Source organism: Dermochelys coriacea, chromosome 14 (genome assembly GCF_009764565.3).
Source record: "Dermochelys coriacea isolate rDerCor1 chromosome 14, rDerCor1.pri.v4, whole genome shotgun sequence".
In the NCBI taxonomy this organism is placed as follows: Eukaryota; Metazoa; Chordata; order Testudines; family Dermochelyidae; genus Dermochelys; species Dermochelys coriacea.
In genome coordinates, this window is record NC_050081.1 from 38,443,000 (window position 1) to 38,468,949 (window position 25,950).

The following is a 25,950-nucleotide window of genomic DNA, read 5'->3' on the forward strand; positions in this document are numbered from 1 at the left end:
CCCCCAATCAGCCACACAGATCCCCCTACAGACCCCCATCCGTCTCTCATCCCCCCAGCTAGCCCCACAGATCCCCCTACAGACCCCCATCCCCCCAACCAGCCCCCACAGATTCCTCACCCCCGCCCTACAGACCCCCCATCCATCCCCCTCCCCAACCAGCTCCACAGACCCCCCCATCCCCACAGGCCCCCCCATCCGTCCCCATCAGTCCCTCCTCCCCCCAACCAGCCCCACAGATCCTCACCCCCCGCCCCACAGACCCCCCATCCAGCCCCACAGACCCTCCCCATCTTCCCCCTCCCTCCAGGCAGCCCCACAGACCTCCCCATCCATCCCCCCTCCCCAAGCCAGCCCCACAGCCCCCCCATCTTCCCGGCCCACGGATCTCCCATCCCTCCAGCCAGCCCCACAGACCCCCGCCATCCATCCCCCTCCCGCCCCACAGAACCCCTCCTCCCCCAAACTCCCTCTGGCCAGCCCCCCACGCCCCGTCTCTCCGCCCACCGTGCCCCACAGAACTCCCCCGACCCCCTGCACCCTCCGCCGGCCCATGCCCCGTGCCGGGGGTCGCTCACCGCCTGATCCAGCCCGTCCGTGTGTTTGGCTGGCTGCGCCCCGCGACGGCCGGGGACCCCCCCCGCGAGCCCCGCCCTCCAGTGACGTACCGGCCGCGCCGCGGAAATTTCCTCCCCCTCCCCCGTCGCAGGGAATCTCCAGTGACGTCACCAAGAGCCTCCAGAACGCGGGGACCGCCCTGGGACATGTTCCCCCCCAGCGGGGAAAGGAGCCTGCGGGGGGGGACGACGTGTGTGTGAGTGTGTAACTGTGTGTGAGTCCCTGCTTGCTGTGTGTGTGTGTAAATGTGTGTGAGTCCCTGCTTTGTGTGTGTGTGTGAGTGTGTAACTGTGTGAGTCCCTGCTTGCTCTGTGTGTGTGTATAAATGTGTGTGAGTCCCTGCTTGCTGTGTGTGTGTGTGTGTGTGTGTGTGTGTCCCTGCTGGGTGTGTGTGAGTGTGTAACTGTGTGAGTCCCTGCTTGCTCTGTGTGTGTGTGTGTGTGAGTGTGTAACTGTGTGTGAGTCCCTGCTTGCTCTGTGTGTGTGTGTGTGAGTGTGTAACTGTGTGTGAGTACCTGCTTGCTCTGTGTGTGTGTGTGTGTCCCTGCTGGGTGTGTGTGCGTGTGAGTGTGTAACTGTGTGTGAGTACCTGCTTGCTCTGTGTGTGTGTGTGTCCCTGCTGGGTGTGTGTGCGTGTGAGTGTGTAACTGTGTGTGAGTCCCTGCTGGCTCTGTGTGTGTGTTTGTGTGTGTGTATAACTGTGTGTGTCCCTGCTGGCTCTGTTTTTGTGTGTGTATAACTGTGTGTGTGTCCCTGCTGGCTCTGTGTGTGTGCCTGCTCTGTGTGTGTGTGTGAGTGTGTAACTGTGTGTGTGTCCCTGCTAGCTCTGTGTGTGTGTGTGAGTGTGTGTGTGTCCCTACTGGCTCTGTGTGCGTGTGTATGTGTGTGCGGGGAGGGTTAATTTCTCACAAGCAGCCCTGCATTGGCCGGGCTCTGGGATCGGTGTGGGGAAGGGATAAACTGCACAGGCCCTAGGACCGCCCTGGGGCAATGGGGCAGCCCTGACCACCCAGGGAGATCCCCCCCTGCTGCCCCCCGCAGCCCAGCGCCCTCCTGCTGCCCCCCGCAGCCCAGTGCCGCCTGCCGAGCCCCCGCCTCCCCACAGCGCTGGAGCAAAAGGGTTACAGCTGCCCGAGCTCTGTGGGTTTCCTGATTTCTTCACAACCTCCTTCCTCTTCCCCTCAGCCCTTGGGAGCAAGGCCCCTCCCCAGAGACAGATGCCCCCAGAGGCCCCTCTCCCCTGATCACCCCTCAGGCTCCACCATGCGCCCCCAGCTCTTGCCCCTGGCCTTCGCCCTCCTGGTAGCGGTGCCCTCGGGGGCTCAGGAAGGTAAGGAGCAAACTCAGCCGTGGGCCTGGCCTCTCTCGCCAAGCGGGGTGGGGCCAGGGCTGGGCTTGGTTGGCAGCGAACCGGGCAGGAAGCTCAGTGCTTGCCCCAGTGCCTAGGGGTCCCCGTATAACCAGCCGCCCCACTCCAGAGGTGGCTGCATCTCAGCCCCGGGGGAGGTTTCTCTGGGTCCCCCAGACTTGCCCGTGCTAATTCCCTGACACTGCCACTCAGGGGACCTTCTCGGGGTCTGGCCAGTCCTGGCCTTGCTTGCAGAGGAGCTGGGGGAGGGGGGAGTGGACGGCGGGTGCCCACGACCCACAGGACGTAACACGCCTCGGAGCGGCTGAGCCGGGCGGGCTCAAACCTGGGCGCAAAGGGGGCCCCAGACTCGGGGCACGGCCGCGCTGCTAGGGGAAGCTGGGGGCTGCGTTCGCCTGGCGCTGGGGTGTCCACACTGGTTTGTGACCCAGACCCGGGCTCCGGTGTTTCCGCGACGTCTAGCCGCCCGTGTCCCAGACACCCCGGCCGCTCTCGCAGCACGAGCCGGGCGGGGCTGCGTCCACACTGCAAAGCAACGGCCCCGGATCCTGGCTTGACTCCAGCTCGGCCCCTTCGTCCCCAGGACTCTGGTGTCGCGCGATTTGGGTGTAGACGGACCCTCGGCGGCAATGGCCGGTCTCCTGCAGGCCGGGCCCCGGCCCAAGGACAGTCGAGGGATGGGAGCCGGCTGCTGGGGGCCATGTGCCGTGATGCCCGCGGGTGGCTTGCCCTGCGTGCAGCCTGGCGCGCTCTTCTTGGCATCCTCAGGGACAGAGGCAGGGCCATAGCCGGGAGTCAATATTAGCTGCCTCGCCCGGCCCGCTGTGGATAAATACTGCCAGGGCGAGGGGCTGCGTGAGGGGGCTTTGTCAGGGGTTACCGGTGCCGAACAGCGACTCCTTTGCTCGTTAGCAAGGAGGGGTTCTTAGGGTCACAAGGAGACCTCTGTATGAATGTGTCCCACCCCAGAGCTAGCTGCACACAACACTGGGCAAGGGGATCCCTGTATAATCAGCCACCCCACCCCAGAGGTGGCTGCATCTCAGTGCCAGGCGAGGGGTCCCAGTTTCCGCGCTCCGGCGGGTGGGACCCATCAGGCTCTGGTGTTCGCAGGTCTAGAGATGACGAAAGAAGCCGGCTCGACTGTCAATCTGCCCTGCAACCTGAGGGGGCCGAGGCTGACCTGGCAGTGGATCCCGCGCTACCCGGTCTGCGCTGGTGTCAGCAGTGGGATAAAGACGATCTACACAGTGTCAGCGGCTGGGGCACACGATGCTCTGGAGAGGAGATTTCAGAGGCGGCTGCGTCTCCTAACGAGTTGGGGAACCTCAGCCTCCGCCCTCAGACTCCAACCCCTCCACATGAACGACTCGGGGGTCTTCTTCTGTGCCAGCCCCAGCCAGACCGGCCCGCTCATCTCTGTGACCATCACGCCTGGTAACAGCACGGCCGGGGGGCTGGGAGCCAGGACTCCTGGGTTCTCTCCCTGGCTCTGGGAGGGGACTGGGGGCCTAGTGGTTAGAGCAGGGGGGCTGGGAGTCAAGACTTCTGGGTTCTCCCCATCTCTGGAAGAGGGGGAGGGGTTGAGGATTTTGATGGGGTGCTATAACCCAGCCCAGGGGGAGCGGCAAGCAGCCAGCAGGGGGGGCGAGTCGTTAACTGGATCATCATTTTTGGCTCTGCTCCCACAGGCTGCCAGGACGGGGTGTCCATCGAAGGGGTCCCCAAGGAGCTGGTCGTGGAGAGAGCATCTGTGTCCCTCTCTTGTACCCCCTGTGGGGAGCAGGGACCCACGTCATCCCCAGCAGGGGGCGCCACATGGCGGCTCAATGGGAAGCCCCCCCCAAACGCCAACGCCCCTCGGATCCTGAGGTCTAACAAGGTGACAATAGGGGATTTCTCCAGCCGGTGGGAAGGTCTGTGGAGCTGCCACCTGCCTGGGGATCCCCCCCGGTCTGGGAGATACTGCCTGGAGCGTGACCCGGGGGCACACGGGACCCAGGAGACCATCAGCCCCAGCCCCACCAGTCCAGGTGTGTGGATCTCTCCCTGTGTCCTGCGCCCCCCTCGCTTCTCCGCCCGATTCCAGCTCAGCTGGGGGTCAAGGCGACTGGCCAAGGGGGGTGGAAAATTAAAGGGCACCTGCCCTGGGCAAAGGCGTTCCTGCGGCTGTTGCAGCCAGCTCTGTGTGGGATCTGGGTATCTCGGCGCCGGGCGAGGGATCACTGTGTAACCAGCCCCCACGTCCCACCCCAGAGGCGGCTGCATCCCAGTGCTGGGTGAGGGGTCCCTGTATAAACAGCCCCATGTCCTGCCCCAGACCTGGCCGCATCTCAGCGCCAGGCAAGTGATCCCAGCTCCAATTCTTTCCCTAGGCCCCAGTCCCACCCTGCCTCCTGCCTCTGATCGGGGGCTGTGTGGGGCTGCTTCTGGGTCTGGTCCTCGTGGGCGTCGTTGCTGTTGTTTGCCATTGGAGGCGCCGGCCCAGGGATGCCAGGTACGGTTTGGCAGTGGGGAGTGGGGCGGTGTTTCTATAGGGGACGGGGGAGTGACTGGGGAATGAAGGGTGGGGGGTCCGATCGGGGCAGGTACATATAGGACATCCTAGTCTGTAGGGGAAGGGTCCAGGATGGGGGCTATAGGGATGCCGTTCTATAGGGACCGGGAGGAGGCAGACAATGATGGAGCTCCATACCCCCGGTGGGTATAGACTGGTTGGGCTAAATCCTATGGGGTGATGGGCAAGGTATAGAGGGAGAGTTCGTCTATAGGGCCTGTGATGTGCTTGAGGCAGTGGGTCCAGCCTGGAGTCTATAGGGCAGGGCATTCTCTAGGGGGGAAGTGCAGGAGGGGGCGAGGCGGGCCGGCCCCTATAGGGGGTTATTCCATGGGGCCGAGCCAAGCCCAGGTGTTTCTCTGCCATATGGAAATTATCTAATTGTCCCCGTCACCCCCCAGTGTGACCCCCATGGTGACGGAAATGGATGGAAAATCGGAACAAGCAGGTGAGTTGTGGGGGGTGGGGATTGGGGCAGGGGCCTCTAGGGGGCGCCAGCTCCCATCCAGCCCCAGGGCAGGGACCGGCTGGCTCGGGGGGCGGGGAACGGGGCAGGGGCCTGTCCCCTTTAGGGGCGCTGGCTCGCTGTCACGGAGTCACCGGCGATGTTCGGGAACTGCTCCCCACGAAGCTGACTGCCCCCAGCATTCAGCCTCCCCTGCCCCACCAGGCGCTTCCCGCAGCGCATCCGCCCGGGTGGGGTCCTGGGGGGGCCCGGGGGCCCTGCCCCGCAGTCAGACGGGATGCAGCCCGCCAGGAACACAAGGTTTAGTCGGCGACAGGAGCACGGTGTAGGGCAGAGCTTGTTAGCACAGAAATCAGGGACTTTCAGCCACGTCCATCTTGGGGAGTCCTGGGCCAGATGCCCTGGACTCCCCCCTCCAGTCCCCCCATGCAGACCCCCAGCCACCCCACCTCTGACACCCCCCTTTGCTCCTCCCCCTTCTCTTTGTCTCACTTCCTGGGCCAAAGATGTCACCTGGTCGCACCCTCCTCCTGGGTCTCAGGTCACACAGGTGCAGACAGCTGGGCAGCCTCCCCTGCCCCAGGCCCCAGCAAAACTCACCCCCCCCGTTCCCACCCCTGAAGTATCAGTGCAGCACACAGGGAAACTGAGGCACACACAGTATTAGTCTAGAACGGGAAGACTCGCATGCAGCATAACGTGATGAATAAAACCCCACTTCGTCACCCTCCCACCTGGCATCAGGGCAGGGACCGGCTGGCTCAGGGGGCAGCAAATGGGGCCAGGCCCCTCTAGGGGGCACTGGCTCCCACCTGTCCCCAGGGTGGGAAGCTGAATGACCCAAACCCTGGGCTCCGTCACCTTTCTCTCTCCCTTCCCAGTTGAGCATCCCAGCCCCACAGAGGCTGGCAGAGCCGAGCAGAAGCCGCCGTCCTCTGACCCCCACCCTGTTGATGAGGTAACTCCCCTGGCAGTCAGGGTGGGGGGCTCAGCAGGGGGCGCTGGGAGCAGGATGAGGGCTTGGCCGGGGGTGCTTGGCTGGTAGGAGCAGGGGGCGGGGGACAGTGGGGGGCACTGGGCTGCGGGGTGGGGGCTCGGTAGGGGCGGGGGGGCAGCAGGGGGCGCTGGGCTGGGAGGAGCAGGCTGGGGTCTCGGCCGGGGGTGAGCAGGGGTCTCTCCCCTGGCAGTCAGGGTGTGGGGCTCAGCAGGGGGTGCTGGGAGCAGGACAGGGGCTCAGCCAGGGGCAGCAGGGGGCGCTGGGCTGGAAGGAGCAGGGGATGGGGGGCAGCAGGGGGCGCTGGGTTGGGGGGGCAGGGGGCAGCGGCTGAGCAGGGGGCTCTCCCCTGGCAGTCAGGGCTGGTTGCAATGTGACCCCAGGGGGGCGCTGTGCCACGGGGCACTCACTAGGGGGTGCTCTGCCGCCAGCTCGCTCACCCCCCGGGGCCATAACCCGCCTCTAACGCCCGCTGTGTCCTGCCCGGTCTCCGCAGGGCCCCCAGGGAATCCAATACGCCACCCTGCACTTCCAGGTGCCCCACGGGGCTGGTGCCAGGTCGGAAACCGGCCCGGCCACCATCTACTCCAAACTGGCCACCGGCCACAGCTGACGGGGCTGGCGAGCACGGGCGCCTCTGGGGCACGACCAGGCCCCGCCTTGGGCAAAGACGCCCCTTTTCCTGGAGACTCCCTTTGACACCCGTCCCTCCCTGCAGTTAATTCGCTGGTCCTGGCGGGAGCAGGGGAGAACTGGGTTGACAATATTGTAGGTCCTACATTATGTATCGTAAACAAGCCCAGCCCACATGGGGCTTGGCCTGCTATGAAGTTTTCTGCTGCTTCAAATGGCAATGGGGGGGAGGGGTCCCCTCAGACTCATGTTGTAGGTCCTACATTATGTATCATAAACAAAGCAAGGTGTAAATAAAGTGGGTATTGACTACGAATGAAATTTTCTATGGCTTGAAACAACAGGAGGGGGAGAAGGGTATATGGCCAAGGAAACTGGTGCTAAGGAGAATCGGACACGATCCACGAACACTATGGTAGGTCCTACATTATGTACTGTAAACAAAGCACAAACAAAATGTGCATGAGTTTAATTTAAACCCCCCCCCCCCCCCCACACACACACACACACACACACTTCTCCAAGTGGTAGAAGAAGATCGGGGTATTTCCAATGAGGAACCAGGCTCCCTCCATTACAGTCCACTGACAACAATATTGTAGGTCCTACATGATGTATCAAACAAGATAAACTGTAAACAGACAATCTATTTCGTGCTGGTCCAAATGGTGGAATACCCCAGGAGAGGGGTGGGGCTCCCGCTCACGGCAATCAGGATCCTGCTCTTCGTGACTGCTGAGAATAATAGTGTAGGTCCTACACTATGTACTGTCCAGAAACCCCAAGTGTAAACACAATGGGTTCTAGGCCCAAAGGATGTTTTCCTGCCTCTCCAAGTGGCAGCAGGTGTGGGGGGCCTCTTATATTATGACACCCTGACTACAATAGTGTAGGTCCTACATTTTTTTTATTGTAAACAAACCAAAACATCTACCCAAGGGATTTTTTTCATTGATTGCATCATCAAACAGCAGAAGCGGGGGGGCAGGTTGGGTCCAGTGGGACAAGATCCATGGGAACTGGTCCCTCTCTCATCCCATCTCCTGGGAAAAATAGAGTAGGTCCTACCTTATGCAACCCAAACAAAGCAAACTGTAAACAGCAACAGGAGTAGGCTGTGCAAAGTACCTTAAGGCTTTGCCAAAGGGGAGGAGAAGGGGGAGGGATCCTCACGAATCCTGCCCAGTCAGAACCTTCCTGTAGGGCCTACGTTATGCACGGTAAACAAAGCGGCTATGGGTGGCGCATACGACTTTCACCTTCCCCAGGCAACAGCAGGGGCAGGGACCCCGGCCACGGGAACCGGTCAGTCTGCGCTCCTGCCGGGGGGAATACCACCGGCGGTCCGACATTAGGTGTAGTAAATACACGGTTGGTGAACCCGCTGGACGGGGGGCCCCAGAGGGAATTTCCAGCTTCTCCAGCGAGTGAAAGGGGATGGGGGGGGGGGGGGTCAGTGCAGTGTGGATGCAGCACCTGGGAAGTGGAGGCCTCAGGCCTGCTGGGGCCTGAAAGACAGGAGAGGAGAGAGACAGATGTCAAGTGAGGCTGAGAAACGGCAGGGCGGGGGCAGTAGGGGGCGCTGGGCTACAGGGGGCGGGGCAGGAGCTGCAGGGGGCAGCATGGGGTGCTGGGCAGCAGGGGGCAGGGGGCGCTGGCGTTAAAGGGGCAGGGACAACAGGGGTGGGGCGGGGGGCTGCAGGGGGCGCTGGCGTTAAAGGGGCAGGTACCTACCTGCCGGCCGGCCGGTCCCGGGTTTTCCGGTGCACGTAGCCGATGGCCCCAAGGCTGGCGCTGAGGAAGAGGAAGGTGAGGCCGCAGCGCACGCCCAGCCCCGTCATCCCACAGCCGCTGCTGGGCCCGGAGCCTGCCATGCGAGAAAGAAGCTTGTAGCAGCCACGAACCCAGGGTGGAGATGCAGCCACCTCTGGGGTGGGATATGGGGCTGCCAACACAGGGACCCCTCGGTATGTTTCCCCCCAGAGGAAGGCTGTGGACTCTATTGCCCAGGTGTCATCCAAACTTGGGGGTCCCAGCCGACCTCCCTCCCGTGGCATCCAGGCTTCCCCTTCGCTCCCCACCCCAACCATGGGGTGTCGCTGTTCCATGCGGCTGGTACCCAGCGGCCCTGCCCCAGAGGTGGCCACATTCAGTGAGACAGACCCAGGGTTGAATACGCACCTGGACTGGTGGGGCTGGGGCTGGTGGTCTCCTGGGTCCCGTGTGCCCCCGGGTCACGCTCCAGGCAGTAGCTCCCAGACCGGGGGGGATCCCCAGGCAGGTGGAAGCTCCACAGACCTTCCCACCGGCTGGAGAAATCCCCTATCGTCACCTCGTTAGACCTCAGGATCCGAGGGGTGTTGGAGTTTGGGGGGGGGGGGGGCTTCCCATTGAGCCGCCATGTGGCGCCCCCTGCTGGGGATGACGTGGGTCCCTGCTCCCCACAGGGGGTACAAGAGAGGGACACAGATGCTCTCTCCATGACCAGCTCCTTGGGGACCCCTTCGATGGACACCCCGTCCTGGCAGCCTGTGGGGGCAGAGCCAAAAATGATGATCCAGTTAATGACTCGCCCCCCCCTGCTGGCTGCTTGCCGCTCCCCCTGGGCTGGGCTATAGCACCCCATCAAAATCCTCAACCCCTCCCCCTCTTCCAGAGATGGGGAGAACCCAGAAGTCCTGACTCCTAGCCCCCCCTGCTCTAACCACTAGGCCCCCAGTCCCCTCCCAGAGCCAGGGAGAGAACCCAGGAGTCCTGGCTCCCAGCCCCCCGGCCATGCTGTTACCAGGCGTGATGGTCACAGAGATGAGCGGGCCGGTCTGGCTGGGGCTGGCACAGAAGAAGACCCCCGAGTCGTTCATGTGGAGGGGTTGGAGTCTGAGGGCGGAGGCTGAGGTTCCCCGACTCGTTAGGAGACGCAGCCGCCTCTGAAATCTCCTCTCCAGAGCATCGTGTGCCCCAGCCGCTGACACTGTGTAGATCGTCTTTATCCCACTGCTGACACCAGCGCAGACCGGGTAGCGCGGGATCCACTGCCAGGTCAGCCTCGGCCCCCTCAGGTTGCAGGGCAGATTGACAGTCGAGCCGGCTTCTTTGTCATCTCTGGGCCTGCGAACACCAGAGCCTGATGGGTCCCACCCGCCGGAGCGCGGAAACTGGGACCCCTCGCCTGGCACTGAGATGCAGCCACCTCTGGGGTGGGTAACAGTTGAACAGAAGTTTGGGACAGGAAGGGTGCATCCAGCTGGAGCCGCAGGGGGTGACAGGAATGGGCTCACCAGCTCTGGGATTTTGCTGGGACCCTGGGAGTTGGGTTCTTTATTGGGCACACTGGGGCCAGCGCTGATGGCCAGGCGAGAGCATCCGCTGCTGAGCCCCCCACTGCCCCAGCTGAGGCCCCACCCACCAAGTGTGAGATCCCAGCCCCACGGCCCGGTCAGCTCCTTACCTTCCTGAGCCAGGAGTGCTGCTGCCAGGAGGACGAGGGCCAGAGGCAGGAGAGGGGGGTGCATGGTGGAGCTGGGGATGGGTGTGAGCCGTGGGGCAGGGAGAGGGGTCTCCAGGCACAGGGTGCGTCTGCCTCTGGGCAGGGGCGTTGTTCCCATGGCTACAGTGAAGAGGAAGCTGCAGCCAGCAAACCACAGGATATGACGATGCCCCCTGCTGGGACTAGAACCCAGATGTCCTGGCTCCCATCTCCCCCCCAGCCCCTGGGCCCCACGTCCCTCTCCGAGCTGGGGTTAGAACCCAGGAGTCCTGGCGCCCAGCCCCTCACCCCAACACCCAAGTAGCTCCTGGTTTTACCCACTTGATCAGTTTTCCCCCCACATAGTGGTTTGTCCTGGTGCTGCAGCCGCAGGATAATTGTTAAAGGGCAGTGTGCAAAGCCGGGGGTCGTGGGTTCAAATCCTGCCCATGGAGGCGGGTGGGCTCAGCGTAAACTCTCTTCCTGGTCAATTGTCCCTCAGTTGGGGCGGAGATGCAGCCGCCTCTGGGGTGGGGCGCGGGGGGCTGGTTATACAGGGATTTCTCAGCCAGTGCTGAGGTGCAGCTAACTGGGATGGGGCAGCTGGGTGGCACTGCACAGAAGTATGGGGCGGGAAATGAAGGGGATCCGCGTCTGCCTGGATTTCCCCACCCCCAAGCTTGGGGCCAGGCCCAAAGGGTGGGTTTGTCGAGGACAAAGGTGACATTACAGACAAGAGGGTTTCAAAGGCAGATTTTAATGCCACAATCAGTTAACCTGTGGAACTCTCCACCACAAGATTCTAACAGAGATTAACAACATCTTTCAGCTGAATTTCCCATCACCTGGGAGCCGGGGTGTGAACTGATGAAGGGGATGGAGAGAAGAGGGGAGCGGAGCCGGCTTGGGTGGGGGTCAGAAAATAGTGGCATAGACAGTGGCGCCTTGTGGGGGAGGGGGAGGGAGAGTGGGTGGGGCACAAACCACCAGGGGGTGCTGGACTTCAGCGTAAAGCAGGGTGCTTGCGACCTGGGGAGAGAAGGGTTAATAAGTTAGAGAGATTTCCCCGTCCTGCCGGTGCCCCTCACTCCCGACCCACAGCCCCCTGCCAGCCCGGCCCCGCCCCCAGCTCTGCCGGTGCCCCTCACTCCCGACCCACAGCCCCCTGCCAGCCCGGCCCCGCCCCCCAGCTCTGCCGGTGCCCCTCACTCCCGACCCACAGCCCCCTGCCAGCCCGGCCCCGCCCCCCAGCTCTGCCGGTGCCCCTCACTCTCTCACTTTGCTTTCCCCTCTCTGCGGCACGAGGCGTCTTTCGGTCGATTTGGCTCCCAGCCGGGGCTCTTCCAAGGGGGATAAACTTGGCCCGGGGGCTCCTTGGCACAGGATGGAGAGAAGGAGAACGCGAAGAGAGAAGCAGGGATGGGATAGTGGGGGAGGGGGGATCTAACTAAGGAGCCGGTTGACCTGTGGAACCACCCACCACTGGATTCTTACAGACTGAACACGGCTGGGAAGGTTACAGACCCAGCGGCTCAGGCAGGGGACCTGGGATCCATTCTGCACTGACGGGGAGGCGGGAGACCGGGGTAGCCGGGCCCAGGGCTCCGGCCTATGGTGGGAGCGGTGGGATACCGGGGTAACGGGCCTGCGGATGGAGGTTGGGTTTATTTCTCTCTCTCACCTGTTTCGTTCTCTCGTTTGTTTTGATTCCGTCGGTTCCTAAAAAAGAAAATGGGAAAGATACACGATGAAAACACGATTCTCCCCACCCCCGGACTCCTGGGTCCCTCCCGCTCTCTACTCCAAGCTGGGGCTTTGCTCCCCAGACTCCTGGGTCCCACTCTCTCTTCCCTCTCCATCCCCTGCTGGGGGTGCCGTTCCCTGGACTCCTGGGTCCCGTACTCACCTGCCCCGCCTCCGTCTCCACAGGCGCCAAGCGCCCAGCCCTGCCCCAATGGGAACCAGAACCGCTGCTGGCGCCGCGACCCAGATCCCCCACTCAGAGCCGGGGCCTGTAACAGAGGCAGGGTCAGAGCTGGCAGGCGGTACCGTGGGGCAGGTGTGTTTGTATGTGGGGTGGGGGGTTTCAGGGCACAATCTTACCTGTGCCCCCGGCCCCGAGGGGGGGCGCCACGCAGAACTCAAAGCCCCCAGAAGAGGCGGGGAGGAGGCGGCATTCCCAGCGCCCCACAGCCGCCCGCCGGGACGGGTCCAGCCACACAGTAGCCCCCTGCTCCCTCTTGGTAGCCCAGCGCCGGTTGCCCAGGGGCTGGGAGTCGAGGAACCAGCGGAAGGAGGCCGGACCAGCCAGCGGGGGGCAGCGCCGGCACTGGAGGGTCATGGCCGAGGGGGACGTCTGGTTGGAGGAGACAGTGAGGTTGTTCCGACAGCCTGTGGGTGCAGATAGGGGTCAGCAGGGGATGCTGTGGGGTGCAGGGTGGGGCTCTGGCTGAGGAGCCCCCAGTGACCTCAGTGCTGGCGGGAGGGGGGCCTGTGGGGAGCCCCTGGTGACCCCAGCACAGGGGTCTGGCCTCACCTCCTGTCACCTCTAGCTGGATGGGGGCCTGGGCCCCAGACTCCCCGAGGCAGATGAAGGTCCCCGAGTCGCTCATGCTCAGATCCCGGAGCAGCAGGGACCCCTGGGCGGAGGGGTGGGGGTCCAGCCTCCCCCTGAACTGCGCCAGGGGGGGCTCCAGCCCAGGGGGCAGCCGGGCGATTTCAAGCAGGTCTCCGAGGACGCCGGCACATTTGGGATATCGGGGGGACCAGACCCAGCGCAGCTGGGAGCCCGAGGCCCCACAGGGCAGCAGGATCTGACCCCCGGCCCCCCGCACCTCCAGCCGCGGGGGGGAACCTGGAGGGGGGAGAGGGTTAGCGGTGCCCCTCACTCCCGACCCGCAGCCCCCTGCCAGCCCAGCCCTGTCGGTGCCCCTCACTCCCAACCCGCAGCCCCTGCTAGCCCAGCCCTGGCCCCCCCAGCTCTGCCCGTGTCCCTCACCCCGCAGCGGGCCGGGCGCTAGCAGGGCCAGCAGGACCCAGACGGCCGAGCCCATCGGTTCTGGGCGTCTCCCCGCCGGGGCCCACGTCTCGCTCCTAGGCAAGAACCGAGGTGGGGGGGTGGATGGGGGGAGCCATCATGGTTCCGGTCTCTGCAGCTGAGTCAGGGGCTGGGGCCCTTATCACAGCAGCCCAGACTTCCCCCAGCCCAGCCGCACCAGACTCTGCCCTGAGCCTGAACCAGCCGTTCACTACGACATTGACTCTGAACCCTAATGATGGTCATTGCCACTGCTGTTTTTGCCTGCGAACACCCCCTCCAGCGGCCACCGCTTGCCTCTCACTGAAATGCTCCCCAGTACCCCATCCGCTCCTGCCCTGTTGACAAATGGCAGGGAATCATGGGGCAGAAAGTTCTCCAGGTGAGATCCCATGTGTCTAACAGCTGCCCCTGGAAACCAGTCCCTTTATTGTGTGGCAAGGAGTTCCCCAGGTGAACAAGGCGACGCACATCTCACGAGACCAGCGCAGAGACGTCGGCGGGGTTCTGGGAGGCCCGCAGGCTTATTACAGGCTGGGGCTAGTGGCAGCGAGTTCCCCAGGTTAACGACCGGTCACAAGAGAGCATCCCCCGTCCTGTTTTGATCAGAGGCTTACAGGTTAATTAATGCCTTAGCTTGTGGGAGAAAGTTCCGCAGGCTAACGAGGTGCTGAAGGGCGTAAGTGCGTTACCCCCAGGCGAACGGGGCTCAGAACCTATAGTGGAGAAGAGGCCCCAGATGACACGCTGCAGCCAGCCGCCCTAGGAGATAATTTGGCCCCACATCCAGTAGCTGGGAGTTCCCCAGGCCCCCGCAGGTCTGGTTTAAAGTAGCTGCCAGGATGAAAGTTAGACACCCACCTCGCCCCTTCTCTGTCCACCCCAGGGCGCGAAAGTCTCCACCTCAGCAGGCCTGTGAATGAGGTGCTGCCCCCTGCTGGAGGAAATTGGATCGACTGTGCGTCGGGGCCCCCAGTGGCTGGGCTGTGGATCAAGAAATGGGGGGCTGCCCCGCTGCAGACAGAGAGACCCGAAGTACAAAAAATACCTTCTTTACTGTTAATTTCTCCAGCTCAGGGACCCCCCAGGTTTGGGGGTGGGGGCAGATTTACAGCGTGCGGAGGGCAGGGATGGGGTTTACACACAGCAGGGATGGAGGGACCCGCTCCATATAAAACAGATCGACGGTGGGGTGGGGTGGGGAGGGGAGTCGAGTCAGTGCAATCGACGGGGGTGTGTGTGGGGGGTGGCGGCCCCCCGGCTACAAGTGCCAGGGCAAGCGGAAGGCGTGGGGGGGCAATGGGGTACAGTGTGTCGCCTCGAAGTTCCGCAGGTGCTTCCGGGCCTGGGGGGCAGAGAAGAGGGAGGGAATCAGTGATGGGGGCCAGGAAGGGACGCTGCCAGCCCCTGCTGTAGCCACTAGCCAGGGAGAGAACCCAGGTGTCCGGGCTGCCAGCACTGCTTGCTCTAACCCAACAGCCCCCACTCCCCTCCCAGAGCTGGGGAGAGAACCCAGGTGTCCTAGCTCCCAGCCCCCTGGGCTCTAACCACTAACCCCCATTTCCCTCCCAGAGGCAGGGAGAGAATCCAGGCATCCTGGCTCCTGGCCCCCCCCCGACCCCCGGCACTGGGAGGGGGGCTATTGGGGTCCACTCACCAGGAACAGGGCCAGCTGCCGTCGCCCCTCGGGCGTCATGTCGTCCCCTGGGGGAAGGTAAAAGGTCAAAGGTCAGGCAGAGACTGACACTCCCCCCCCAGAATGATTCCCCTCCAACCCCCCCTCCTCCCAACAGCCCCATTGGCCACTGCCATTCCAATTATCTACCCCAGCCACCCCCTGGGTGGAGATCCCCCCCCAACAAACCCCACCCCAGCCAGCCCCCATGGGCCCATCCCCAGCACCTGCACTGGCTGGTTCTGAGCCCAGCGATCCTCCCCTCCACGCCAAGCTGATTGGCCAGAGCTTCAGCCCCGGAATCCCATTGGCCGCCCTCGGGGCCGCCCCCCACTCACCCACGCTCCAGGGGAAGTGGCCCCCGCGCTCCGCCTGGTAGGAGCTCAGCACCGACAGGCACCAGTCCTCGTCCACCTCGTAGGAGCTGTACACCGAGGCTGCGGGGAGGGGGCCGGTTAGAGCAGGGGGGCCCGGACGCCTGGGGTCTCTCCCCAGCTCTGGGAGGGGAGGGGAGGGGGGGTCTGGGAGCCAGGACTCCTGGGTTCTCTCCCCAGCTCTGGGAGGAGAGTAGGGGCTTGTGGTTAGAGCGGGGGAGCTGGGGGCCAGGATGCCTGGGTTCTCTCCACGGCTCTGGAAGGGGAGTGGGGGCTAGTGGTTACAGTAGGGGGGCTGGGAGCCAGGACTCCTGGGTTCTCTCCCCAGCTCTGGGAGGAGAGTAGGGGCTTGTGGTTAGAACGGGGGAGCTGGGGACCAGGATGCCTGGGTTCTCTCCCTGGCTCTGGGAGGGGAGTGCGGGCTTGTGGTTAGAGCATTTACCTTCCTCCACAGCGCTGGAAGCTTCTAGCCATTCCCGAACGACTCGCACCCCCTCCTCGGCCATCACCTTGGGGTACCTGGAACGGGGGGAGGAGCGTTAGACATGCTTTGCCGATGCCCCTCACTCCCAACCCCCAGCGATCCCAGCCCTGGGCTCCCCCAACTCACCGGTGCTGGAGGAGTTTCAGCAGCAGGTCATTCCCCCTGTTTGACATGATATCTTCCGGGACCCTAAGGCACACCAAACAGGGGGCAGAGCTAAGGGTATTTTCCAGACTCTTCACTGACATGAGTTTGACAGTTCTCTGCATTCTTTATATGGCACACTAGAACTCCAGAATCCACTCCCACAAACCCACTAGACCCCACTTCCCCCCCTAAGCCAGGGATGGAACCCAGGAGTCCTGGCTCCCGCCTCCTTCTCCTCCCGCTCTAACCACTAGACCCCATGCCCCTCCCTGACTTTTACTCACGTGGTTGTGATAATTTCATCCTTCGTTCTTCTGACGAGCAACACGGGCCCCTGGTATCTTGGGAACCAAAGGAAGAGAAATAAACTACTAAGCAAGGCCGCATGTCCGGGTGGCGTGGGAGATGGTGAATTAACACCCCCCACCCCCAAGATGAGAGACTTCACCAGTGGCAAGTAGTCCCAAGGGATAGTTCAGAGGGCCAAGACTGTGGATGGGTTAAAGGGATACCGTTAACCTGCAGAACTCCCCACCCCATGATATTGTCCTGATCAACCTGCCACTTGATACCAGAGGCCAGGATTCAAGAAGAGGCTTAGACTTCACTATTGGTTTTCACGGGGCTATGGAGCCAGCTACCACAGGATACGAGTTTGGCGGGATTAGGGGAAGAAAGGATTTAGCCACTAATATGCATGAAATAATGTGGCAGGCAGTTCCACAGGTTATCAGTAGGGCCCAAAGTTTAGCAGGGCTGGGCACAGAGACTGGTCTTCAGATGGAGGTTCACAACCCCACCCTGTCGCCCGGGGCTGGGTTTTTATGAGCTGAATGCTTGCACAGCACCACCCTGCGAACCCGACACTCGTCAGGTCTCAACTTCCCCCAGTCGTCTGCGCCTCAGTTCCCCTCTTTACCTGCAAAGCTGCTCGCCGTTGTTTAAGTTCAGATATTGTCTCACTGTCCTGGTGACCAGCCCTCCTAGGACATGCAGGTTTCAGAGGAATTAGAACTCAAAAACAAAATTGTTGAGAATCGAGTATTCCCTAGCCACGAACACCCAGGGGCGTTACATCAACACAATGCTTAATAAATAGGTTTCTAAGGAACAAGCAGAAGCTACCTAGCCAGCGATGCCCAGGCTCTGCTTTCATACAGGTGCCATGTGGAACATGAGTTGCAACAGTGTTTTAATTTTTTTTTTTAAAGCTAGATTCAGCCAAGACCTTTGCCCCTGAAAGTTCAACCAGGAATTAATTCAGCCGCATTCTCCAGGCTGGATTACGCAGGAGGCCAGACCAGATGACCACAATGGCTGCCTCAGTTTCCAAGGTGTGAAGAGAGAGCTCAGAGGGACCTAAGGAGCTGTGGTGGGGTACTGAATGTGAGCTGCAACAGCAATAAACAGGTTCCAAAGAGTAAGAGATCAAATCAATCTAGCCAGCTGTGGCACTGATCTGCCTCCAAACAGGTGCCATATAGAACATCAGTTGCAACAGTGATACCGTACCAGCGCTCGTTAACTCGCTGCAGCGCGATACAGACCAGGAGGTCTTACACTGCGCATTTCCAAGATCTCAAAGAGCTTTGTGAAGGAGGTCAGCCCCATCATCTCCATTTTACAGATAGGGAAACTGAGTCACAGAATGATGACATCACCAAGCAGGTCAGGGAGAGCCAGAAACACCCAGGTCCCTGAATGCAACGCTCTATCCACTAGGCCACCCTACCTGGATATCAGAGTAATCTAGCTCCACATTGCGGCTGCTGTGCCACCAAGGAGGTGCGATACAGAACATCAGTTGCAACAGTGACTGTATGTTGCATCTAGACCGTAAACAATGATCGTTAAGTTGAAAGCAGCTCGTCACTATGAGCGATAGCTGTAGCAAGATGCTGGGAGCTGAGCTGATCTGATCTCTGGCAACACAGCCAGGTCCATGCATCACTGCAGGTGCAGGATACAACACTGGCTGCAACAGGGACGGTTGTGTTAACAATGGCATGATCCATTTTCCACAAAGGGAGGAAATTAATCCCCCGCACAAATGGCTAATGGAACCTCTCACCAGGGAGAGGAAGCTAACCCCCGCCTACCCCCTGATAACGGAAGCTTCCTTCTCTTCCGCGGCCAACTGGATTTGCCCACCCCGACAGCCGCACCACATGGGACGCTCCAGAATATCATGGCTCTGGGGGGAATTCCGAGTGGCTGGGTGGGATCACATGACCTGCTGGGGGGTTGGAAAGTGGGGGAGCTGTGAGATGGGACAGGCCGGTGGGTTCTCAGGCTAGTCCATGTGTCTGAGGCAAGGGGCCAAATCATGTGGGTGGCGTGGAGGGGAATGGGCTGAAGCATGTGGGAAGAGGGGAAGGGGTGAACCACGGGGGGCAGAAGGGAAGGGGGTGGGTGGGGAAAAGGGCTGAACCATGGGAGCAGACGGGAAGGGGGGTGTCGCTTACTGCAGCTCTCCGGCATGACCTTGAGCGCCAGGGGGATCAGGTCGTCGAAGGAGGCGTCCAGCACCAGGGCGCTGATGTCTGGGTACGACATGGCCGCCCACGTGGCTGCAGGAGAGAGGGCAGCAGCGTGTCAGTGGCGGGGGGTGGGGGTAGATCAGCCCACCATATGCTCAATCATAGACACCCGCCTAGGGCAGGGCTTGGATCTGTCTCCCCCTTCCAACTCTGCCCGCGTACATGGTCCCTCCCTCCCAACCTAGCCCCACAGTTCCTACCCCCCCTCTCCCCGTCTCCTCCCAGTACCTGCGAAGCCCCCGATGGACCAGGCATACACCACGATGTCCTCGGGCAGGAAGCCCAGCCGGTGGATGGCGTATTGCATCACCACATCCATGGCATTGGCCTCGTTCTGCGGCAGGGGGATGCCCTACGGGGGAGAGCGGCAGGGTTGGGAGCCCAGACACCTGGGCTCTCTCCCCAGCTCTGGGAGGGGAGTGGGGGCTAGCAGTTAGAGTGGGGGGGGGAGGGCGGGGTTGGGAACCAGGACTCCTGGATTCTATCCCACCCTGGGCACCCTTGGACTCACCGTGCTGCCAGCGAAGCCGGGGTGGTTCCATCCGAGCACCGAGTAGCCGGCTGGGAGGGAGAAGCAGGGAGGGGGGTTAACATGGGGCCAAGCGCAGCATGAACAGAACCAACCGGACGGATGCCAGAGAGATCATCAGTTGCAACAATGTGTGGGGAGCTGATGGGTAGTTCCACTTGCTGAGTATGGGGGGGGAGCACAACTCACCCCCTGGTATCCTGGAGTTTAGGATAACCTGTGCCCCCCCCAAACTGGATTGCTCTTGGGCAGATAGAAGGGTGGCGGCCCCAATCCCCTTCCCTGAATAGAAATGGATCCTTCCCAATGAACCCTATCCCATGCAGAGAAATGGACTGGTCCAAAGAAAGGTTACCTGATTCCGGCACCCCCATTCTGCACGGTGATATGAGTTAGTCTAACCAGGACCATGCCAAGGAAAAGTGGATTGGCCCAAATGGGACTGCCCTAACCTGTCGCCCCACACAGAAAAAACTGGATGGGTCCAAAGGCCCTTCACCCCAACCCCCTATCCCGAAGCACAGGAATGGACTAATCCAAAGGGAGACACCCCTCCCCCACCTGCCTCCACCCCCATCCAGAGCAGATAGATTGGTCCAAAAGCAGTGACCCCCCCATACATAGAAGTGAACTGGTCCAAGCAGAGCTGTGCCCCACTCCTCCCAAAGGGATCGGATTCTACCAAGGTGGAAAGCGGGGGGGGGGGGGATCACCAGTGATGCCGGATCGTACCATCCAGGGGGGTGGGCAGGCAGCCGACCTCATAGAATCCAGCGTTGCCTTCGCAGCAGATCACCTGTGGGGGGGGGGGGGGACAGAGGGGACAATGAGGGTCCTGGTTGAACCCCAACAAATGGACGTGCCCAAGGCCTCCTTAAAATCAGATACAGGATTCCCCCGCCCCAGGACCCATCCTAAATTGCTGCAGCGTGGCTGTGCGGAGAGCCCCCAGCAGGGGGAATTACGAGTGTGGCACGAAGCGCGAAGACGGGCCCCTCCCTTGGGGCGGTTGAGTTGGCTCAGCCTGGTCCAATTTGGACCCCAGTTGGGCTCCTCTGTGTGCCCTTACGCACTAAGAAGGCAGCACCAGGAACAGAGCTGCTACGGAAACTGTCGGTCAGGAGATAGGAAAGCGTTACACCGAGAGAGAGGCCCCCCGATCGCCCTGGCCAGTGCCAAGCGGGGGGCGCCGATCCACCCGGCCCATGCCAAGTGCTGGCGCTGCCTCCAGCCCAGGGGCCCCGACTGCCCTGTTATCGGCTCTCTTGCGCTATGAATTACTGGCATTTTATCCCACCAGCTGTCTCCCCGGTGCTGCCCCACCTCCAGCTCGATCCGCCCTGCTCCCAGGACGGGGTTCGCCCCTTCGCCATGGGGAGCACCCGTGCTGTGGATTTGCCCTCCCCGCCAGAGTCCCTGCTTTCTGGATTCAGACTCCCACCCTGTAGGCGTGAACCACATGCCAAGCGCGGGATCCCGGCTGGACCGAGCCCCCTCCGCCAAGTGGAGAAACGCTCACCAGTTTCTTGCCATGGGGCTCGGAGCTTTCCCGACGGTCCATGAACATCGTGTCAATCTCGTTGCCATCACAGGCTAAAAGCTTGGCTCGTTTCCCGTTGTACTGGGCCGCCAGGGGAGAGAGTAGAGCGGGGTTAAACCAGAAAGTCAGGACTCCCGGGTTCTCTCCCCGGCTCTGGGAGGGGAGTGGGGGAGGAGCTGGGAGCCAGGATTCCTGGGTTCTCTTCCTGGCTCTGGGAGGGGAGTGGGGCCAAGTGGTTACGGCAGGGAGAGCTGGGAGCCAGGATTCCTGGGTTCTCTTCCTGGCTGCACCCTGTGCCTCCTGGACTCACCTCCTCTACCAGGCGGGCCTGGCCCTGCAGGAGCATGGGCATGACGGCTTTCTGCAGCAGGTAGACGGAGCCGGGATACAGCATCCTCCGCCCGAATGTGTGCGCCACCATGTAGCTGGGGGGGCAGAGGGAGGCGGGGGTGAAGCCATGCCCCAGCCCCTCCCTCGGAAGGGAATTCCCCCCCCCCCACGAGATCTGCCTCCCCCGCCCCCCCCATCACTGAGGAGATCCATTTATGGTCAGGGATGAATATCACACTCCCTCCCCAGCCAATCAGCATCCGGGATCCACAGATCCAATGGCCCTAAAGTCCCATGTCCCACTTACCCACAGCCAATCAGCAGCAAGGGGCACTCCAGCCAATCAGAAGGCAGGATTCCACCCCCTCCCTCAACATCCCAAAGTCAGTTGAAGGAGTAACAACCAGAAGCCACCGAGCTGCACCGCCAGCCAATCGGCAGCCAGGATCTCCTCCCAGAATTCCAAGCCCTGCTCACTAGCCCTCAGCCAATCAGCATCCTTCCCTCACAGCATTCCAGAACCACCAGGGCCCGCTCAGCCCCATGGCCAATCAGCAGACAGGATCCCGCCATCAACATTCCAAAGCCAGCTCCCCCTCCACCGACTGACCAATCAGCATCCAGGAAGCGCTCCCAATGTTCCAGTTCCTGCCCCACGCCACCCCATCAGGCCAATCAGCCACTCATCATCTCCCATGATGCCCTGGTGTTGACCCCATGACTCCCATAAATGGCTTGGGTCTCCCCAGCTTCCAGGAACCCTCCAAGCACTCTGCTCCCCTCCTTCCAGCCAACAGGAACTCAGGATCCTGCTAAGCCCCTCCCCCGGGTGCCAGGGGGCGGAGCCTACCTGGCGATCTGGCAGGGCAGCTTCTTGATGGCGTGGAGGAAGCCGTTGGCCACGCTCCGGTGTTTGGGCTCCGGCCGCAGCAGCGAGATGCCCCGAGAGTCTGACCTGCGGGGCAGCAAACAAGGGGCTTATAGCTGCGGGGGCTGGGAGCCAGGACTCCTGGGTTCTCTACCTGGCTCTGGGAGGAGAGTGGGGGCTCATGGTTGGGGGGGGGGGGTGGGAAATGGTAGCAGGGACTCCTGGGTTCTCTCCCCGCACCCACCGGCTAGAGATCTCGTCCCAGCGGAAGTCCACCGGCCAGCTCCTGAAGTCAAAGTTGTAGCTGGCGAGTTTCTTCTGCAGCAGGGAGAGAGAGAAAGGAAGGAGGGTCAGAGTGACCGAGGGGTGTGCCGAGGCTCCCCCCCGACCCTGGCTGGAATGGGTCATTCCATCTAGCCCCCCATCCCCCACGGCAGAGTGAGCAGCATGTCGGCACCCCCTGCTGGCTGGGGCTGGTATGACAGGTGAGCTCAACCCCAGCGTGGAGAGGGAGGCCACGCGGGGAACTGAGCACCATGGGAGGTGCAGCGCAGAGGGGTCGGGCCGTCAGGGATCCTGGGAAATGGGGTGGCACCGGGGGAAGCCACAGGCACCATGGGAGACGGGAAATGGCATGGGGGGGCAGCATCATGGGAGATAGGGGTCAGCCCTGCCTGTGAGCATTCTGGGAAACCATGGGGGGAAGCGGAGGCAGAAAAGCATCATGGGGGAAGGGTTGCCAGGAGCGGACTGCAGGGCATCCTGGAAGCTGGGTAGGATTGAGCTACAGAGGATCATGGGAGACAGCCACCTCGGAAGAGAACTGCATTGTTTCCCCCCCATCATAGGGAGCGGTCGGGGTTCCCCTCCACTCCCTTCACCTTGATTTCTGGGGTGCCGATGCGGTGGCTATCTTCCAGGATGGTGATGAACTGGATGTACTGGGGGTTGGTCCAGCGCCCAATGCCTGCAACAGAGACACGGAGTTAGAAATGTCTGGCATATCCAGAGAGAGAACCCAGGAGTCCTGGCTCCCTCCCCCAGCCCTAACCACTAGCCCCCACTCCCCTCCCAGACAGGGAGAGAACCCAGGAGTCCTAGCTCCCAGCACCCCCACTCCTCACCTCTCAGGCAGGCGACCCCAGCCAAAAGGAGCAGCATGGTCCCAGCGTAGTGCGAGAAAGGAACCACCTTCGACATGGTCAGGTATCCTGGGGGGGGTTGAGAGGCAGGTGTCCATCAGCCAAGGTTCAGCAGTCACCCAAGCTGCGCCCCCAGGGAGGGGTCAACCTGGAGTGATGCAGCCACCTCTGGGGTGGGGCAGCTGGGGAACAGCCGCATGCAACGCTGCACTGAGATGGCATGAGATGCAGCCAGCTATGGGGCGGGGTTTGGCAGTAGACCAATGACATCATTACATTTTGGGACAGGAAGTGAAGGGGAAACCGCAGCTATGAAGATAGCTGCGGGGCGGGACATTTAAGGCAGTCAGAATTGGGAATTGAGCAAGGGCCAGAGGAGCGTGCCCTCTGCTGACCACCCCAGCCCCACTCCCGGCAGCGCAGCTCCCACTAGCGCTGCCCTGGGGCCAGCCCTGACCACTGGGGAGAGCGCCCCCTGCTGGCAGGGCAATGCAGCACCCCTACCTTTTCGGTACAAATAGAACATAGCCAGGGGAGAAGTGTAATAGGAAATTGACCAGAGAACCGACGCCTGCAAGGAACAGAAGAGAGGGTCAGTAGGATGATACAGCCAACAAAACCCACCCCCAGGACGCCTGGGTTCTATCCTGGCTCTGGAAGTGGTGTGGGCTGTAGTGGTTAGAGCAGGGGGGCTGGGAGCCAGGACTCCTGGGTTCTATACCAGTTGTTGCAGGGAGTGGGGTCTGGGGTTCACCACAGGGCAGGGATTGCAGGCTGCCACAGGGCTGGAGTATCCAACCGAGCCAGGGCCCGTGGGACAGGATTAGAGACAAACATGTTTTCGCTGCACGGACTGAGTCATTGCTTCCCTCTGGGGCAGGTTACGGAGGGGTGAGAGGGCTGCGGAGTGGGCTTTAGTGGTTACAGAGGGGGCTGGGAGCCAGGATGCCTGGGTTCCACTGAATGACCCAGCCCCGAAGGTGCAGGGGGACTCACCAAGGCCAGGATGCTGTCAGCATGTTTCTCCAGCGTCCGCGGCTGGTAGTATGACTCCTGGCGGGAGAGACCTCACATCATTTTGAGCCCCTGGGGGTTCGTGTGACCAGCAGGGTGTGGGGAAACTCTGGGAGTTAAGTCTCCAAGTTAGATGGGGGCAAACCCAGACAGATCCCCATGCTGACACCAAGGAGCCAACAGGGTGTTATGGGTTGGGAGGGAGAGGGGGCATGCATCATAGGGCTGGAATCAACGTGGGGCCCATGGGGGCGAGAGAGGCGGCAATACCATGCCAACCTGGACCACACATCGAAGGACCAGGTGGCCATTTTGGTGAGGTCACATGGGGGGGTCACGCCAACCCAATGCCTCCTGAGCGACAAGACGGCGGCCATACTGGAGACATGCCCACGTGGCGGCTCATGGAGGGGAAAGCAGCTGCCATTTTAGAGCAACGCCAACCTGGCACTGCGGGAGTGTGGGGGGTGTCAGTCATTTTGGTGATGCCACCCTGGACCTGGGCCAACCTCGTGCTTCAGCGGTTTACATGAAGCAGCCATTCTGGTGACGCCATTTTGCAGTCAGGCCAACTTGGCATCTCAGGGATGGCGTCATGGCGGCCATTTTGGCTATGCCACACACAGGAGTCACGGCAACCTGGCGCCTCTGGGGGATGGCGTCATGGCAACAGGGTGAGAATGGGAACCAAGGTAAGGGGGATATTAATGTTTGGGGGGCTGGGAGATCCCCCTTTCTACTATCTGATATAGCAAGATGCCCCCTTGGTACTCTCCTCCCCCCATTTCCTACAATAGTCTGTCCCAGGTGGATATTAATACCCCAAGGCATGGAAGATATCATGCTGGATAATGGGGGGGGGGGAACTGGATTTCTTCAAGTACCCTACACAGTGGACTGACCCATTGGGATATCAATACACTAGAGCCTAGGAGAGACCATGTACACCCATGTCCCCCGCCATCTTCCCACCGAGTGGTCTTTCCTGAGCGGGTGAGAGCATCATTATCTCAAAGGCTAGGAGCTACCACAGATCAGGTGCAAGAGAGCCGCACCCCCCCCCCCCCCGCCCACAATGGTTTCTCCAAGGGAGTATCAATAGCCACGGGGCTTGGACGATACCATTGGCTAACGGGGATGGTGGTGGTCCAACTGTTTGTGACCCCCCCCAATTTCCTACAATGGTCTCCCCCAAAAGGGGGGTACCTTTCAATACCATATTGGATAATGGAAAGGAAAGGGGTTCAGCTCACCCCCCTCCATTTGCTACAATGGTCTCTCCCAAGGGAGGGGTTTCATTCCCCTGGGGATCCCATACTGGATAACGGGGAGCAGCCCAGAAGACCAACCCCATGTTCCATTATGGTATCGACCAGAGGGGTATCAAGATCCTGGGGCTCAGAAGATTACATGATGGACAATGGGGAGCTGCCCCCCTTCCCCGCCATGGTCTTGCCCAAGTCCTCATAGAGATAACGGGAGCCCGGGCGATACCATCGTCTCCCGCGGGGGGAGGAGGCGGACTCACCCAAGAACCATCCTGGGCCCCCTCGGCTGCCTCGTCCCCGTCCCCGGAGGGCCTGGCCGGCCCCCGGTCTCGATAGACACGGTAGAGCCGCGGCCCCAACACACAGCTCAGCAGCTTCGCCATCTTGGCCTGGACCAAAGCCGGGGGCCGGGTGAGTGAGGCGGGGGAAAGGAGCGTCACTTCCGGGTTCCCTATAGGAGCCCGGGATGGACAGACTTAACCAGCGGATTTCAGAACGCTTCCCCCCTTCCATCTGGGAGACGCCTCTTAAAGGGCCAAGCCGCCGTTTTCTCGTCCGCACACCCTGCTCTTAAAGGGCCAGGCGCCCATTTCCCCCCTCCTCTCCCCCCCTCAAATTTAGTCCTGTGGTGGGGGACGAAAGGGGGTGTTGCCACCACTACGGCCTGGGTCGCACCAGCCGGGCACCTCCAGGGTGGGGATGCGGCAGCCATGCTGGGAGTAATGCCAACTGGGCAGCCATTGGGTGCCAGCATAGTGGGGTGGGAGTCACGCCAACTGGGTGGGGGCCTGGCAGCCATTTTGGAGGTGGCATCAACTGGCCGCTGGGGTGGGTACACGGAGGCCATTTTAGAGCGGCTGAATCGGTCTCGGGCCAACTTGGCGGCTCTGAATAGGGGG

At 61.7% G+C, this 25,950-nt stretch overlaps 4 protein-coding genes across 9 annotated transcripts in view; 1 reads left to right on the forward strand and 3 right to left on the reverse strand.

Annotated features, from left to right (window-relative positions):
* Positions 1-637, reverse strand: part of LOC119843175 (TNF receptor-associated factor 1-like) — a 5,930-nt gene extending 5,293 nt beyond the window's left edge. The window contains exon 1 of the mRNA XM_043497173.1: positions 579-637. The gene's annotated coding sequence lies outside the window, so the exon portion shown is untranslated. The remainder of the gene's footprint in view (positions 1-578) is intronic.
* Positions 1-14,034, reverse strand: part of MPIG6B (megakaryocyte and platelet inhibitory receptor G6b) — a 22,142-nt gene extending 8,108 nt beyond the window's left edge. Inside the window, exons 1-7 of one of the 3 annotated variants that reach the window (XM_043497174.1) lie at positions 13,102-14,034; positions 12,640-12,957; positions 12,216-12,494; positions 12,010-12,118; positions 11,785-11,822; positions 11,382-11,476; positions 10,842-11,132 (exon numbers count right to left, since the gene is read on the reverse strand). In XM_043497174.1, coding sequence (XP_043353109.1) covers positions 11,019-11,132; positions 11,382-11,476; positions 11,785-11,822; positions 12,010-12,118; positions 12,216-12,494; positions 12,640-12,957; positions 13,102-13,156 — 1,008 coding nt within the window. In that variant the 5' untranslated portion in view covers positions 13,157-14,034 and the 3' untranslated portion in view covers positions 10,842-11,018. Of the gene's footprint in view, positions 1-10,841; positions 11,133-11,381; positions 11,477-11,685; positions 11,823-12,009; positions 12,119-12,206; positions 12,495-12,639; positions 12,958-13,101 lie in introns of those variants that run through there. The other 2 variants (XM_038371996.2, XR_006275667.1) reach the window with 2 other exon arrangements.
* LOC119843076 lies at positions 1,771-6,948 on the forward strand. 3 transcript variants are annotated; one of them, XM_043497175.1, is made up of 7 exons: positions 1,771-1,948; positions 3,017-3,424; positions 3,679-4,020; positions 4,363-4,484; positions 4,946-4,992; positions 5,892-5,968; positions 6,501-6,948. In XM_043497175.1, the coding sequence occupies exons 1-6, from the start codon at positions 1,882-1,884 to the stop codon at positions 5,893-5,895; spliced, it is 990 nt and encodes a 329-aa protein (XP_043353110.1). In that variant the 5' UTR covers positions 1,771-1,881; the 3' UTR covers positions 5,896-5,968; positions 6,501-6,948. The 3 variants fall into 3 exon arrangements, with proteins under 3 accessions (XP_043353110.1, XP_038227899.1, XP_043353111.1); XM_038371971.2 differs by having other exon boundaries at positions 1,774-1,948; positions 3,101-3,424; XM_043497176.1 differs by having other exon boundaries at positions 1,778-1,951; positions 3,074-3,424.
* A 142-nt stretch (positions 14,035-14,176) lies between the features above and the next one.
* On the reverse strand, positions 14,177-25,596 carry ABHD16A (abhydrolase domain containing 16A, phospholipase). Of its 2 annotated transcripts, XM_038371992.2 has the most exons (20): positions 25,312-25,596; positions 23,766-23,822; positions 23,274-23,340; positions 22,752-22,838; positions 22,509-22,594; positions 21,872-21,945; positions 21,610-21,714; positions 20,740-20,854; positions 20,409-20,510; positions 19,622-19,685; positions 18,872-18,921; positions 18,589-18,712; positions 18,286-18,390; positions 16,740-16,803; positions 16,105-16,161; positions 15,800-15,862; positions 15,632-15,708; positions 15,154-15,252; positions 14,798-14,844; positions 14,177-14,485 (listed from the first exon to the last, which is right to left on the reverse strand). In XM_038371992.2, the coding sequence occupies exons 1-20, from the start codon at positions 25,432-25,434 to the stop codon at positions 14,402-14,404; spliced, it is 1,650 nt and encodes a 549-aa protein (XP_038227920.1). In that variant the 5' UTR covers positions 25,435-25,596; the 3' UTR covers positions 14,177-14,401. The 2 variants fall into 2 exon arrangements, with proteins under 2 accessions (XP_038227920.1, XP_043353107.1); XM_043497172.1 differs by lacking the exon at positions 23,274-23,340 and having other exon boundaries at positions 25,312-25,397.
* Positions 25,597-25,950: the final 354 nt, after the last annotated feature.

What these genes read in the sequence shown, in the direction of transcription:
- LOC119843076 (XM_043497175.1), top strand. Translation starts at nt 1,882, where the DNA reads ATGCGCCCCCAGCTCTTGCCCCTGGCCTTCGCCCTCCTGGTAGCGGTG. An exon ending in GCCCTCGGGGGCTCAGGAAG is followed by an intron (nt 1,949 to 3,016) that starts GTAAGGAGCAAA and finishes ACCCCACCCCAG; the next exon opens with AGGTGGCTGCATCTCAGTGC. An exon ending in CGCCGGCCCAGGGATGCCAG is followed by an intron (nt 4,485 to 4,945) that starts GTACGGTTTGGC and finishes GTCACCCCCCAG; the next exon opens with TGTGACCCCCATGGTGACGG.
- ABHD16A (XM_038371992.2), bottom strand. Translation starts at nt 25,434, where the DNA reads ATGGCGAAGCTGCTGAGCTGTGTGTTGGGGCCGCGGCTCTACCGTGTC. An exon ending in TCGGCACCCCAGAAATCAAG is followed by an intron (nt 21,946 to 22,508) that starts GTGAAGGGAGTG and finishes TCCCTGCTGCAG; the next exon opens with AAGAAACTCGCCAGCTACAA. An exon ending in CCTGCCCACCCCCCTGGATG is followed by an intron (nt 18,922 to 19,621) that starts GTACGATCCGGC and finishes TCTCCCTCCCAG; the next exon opens with CCGGCTACTCGGTGCTCGGA.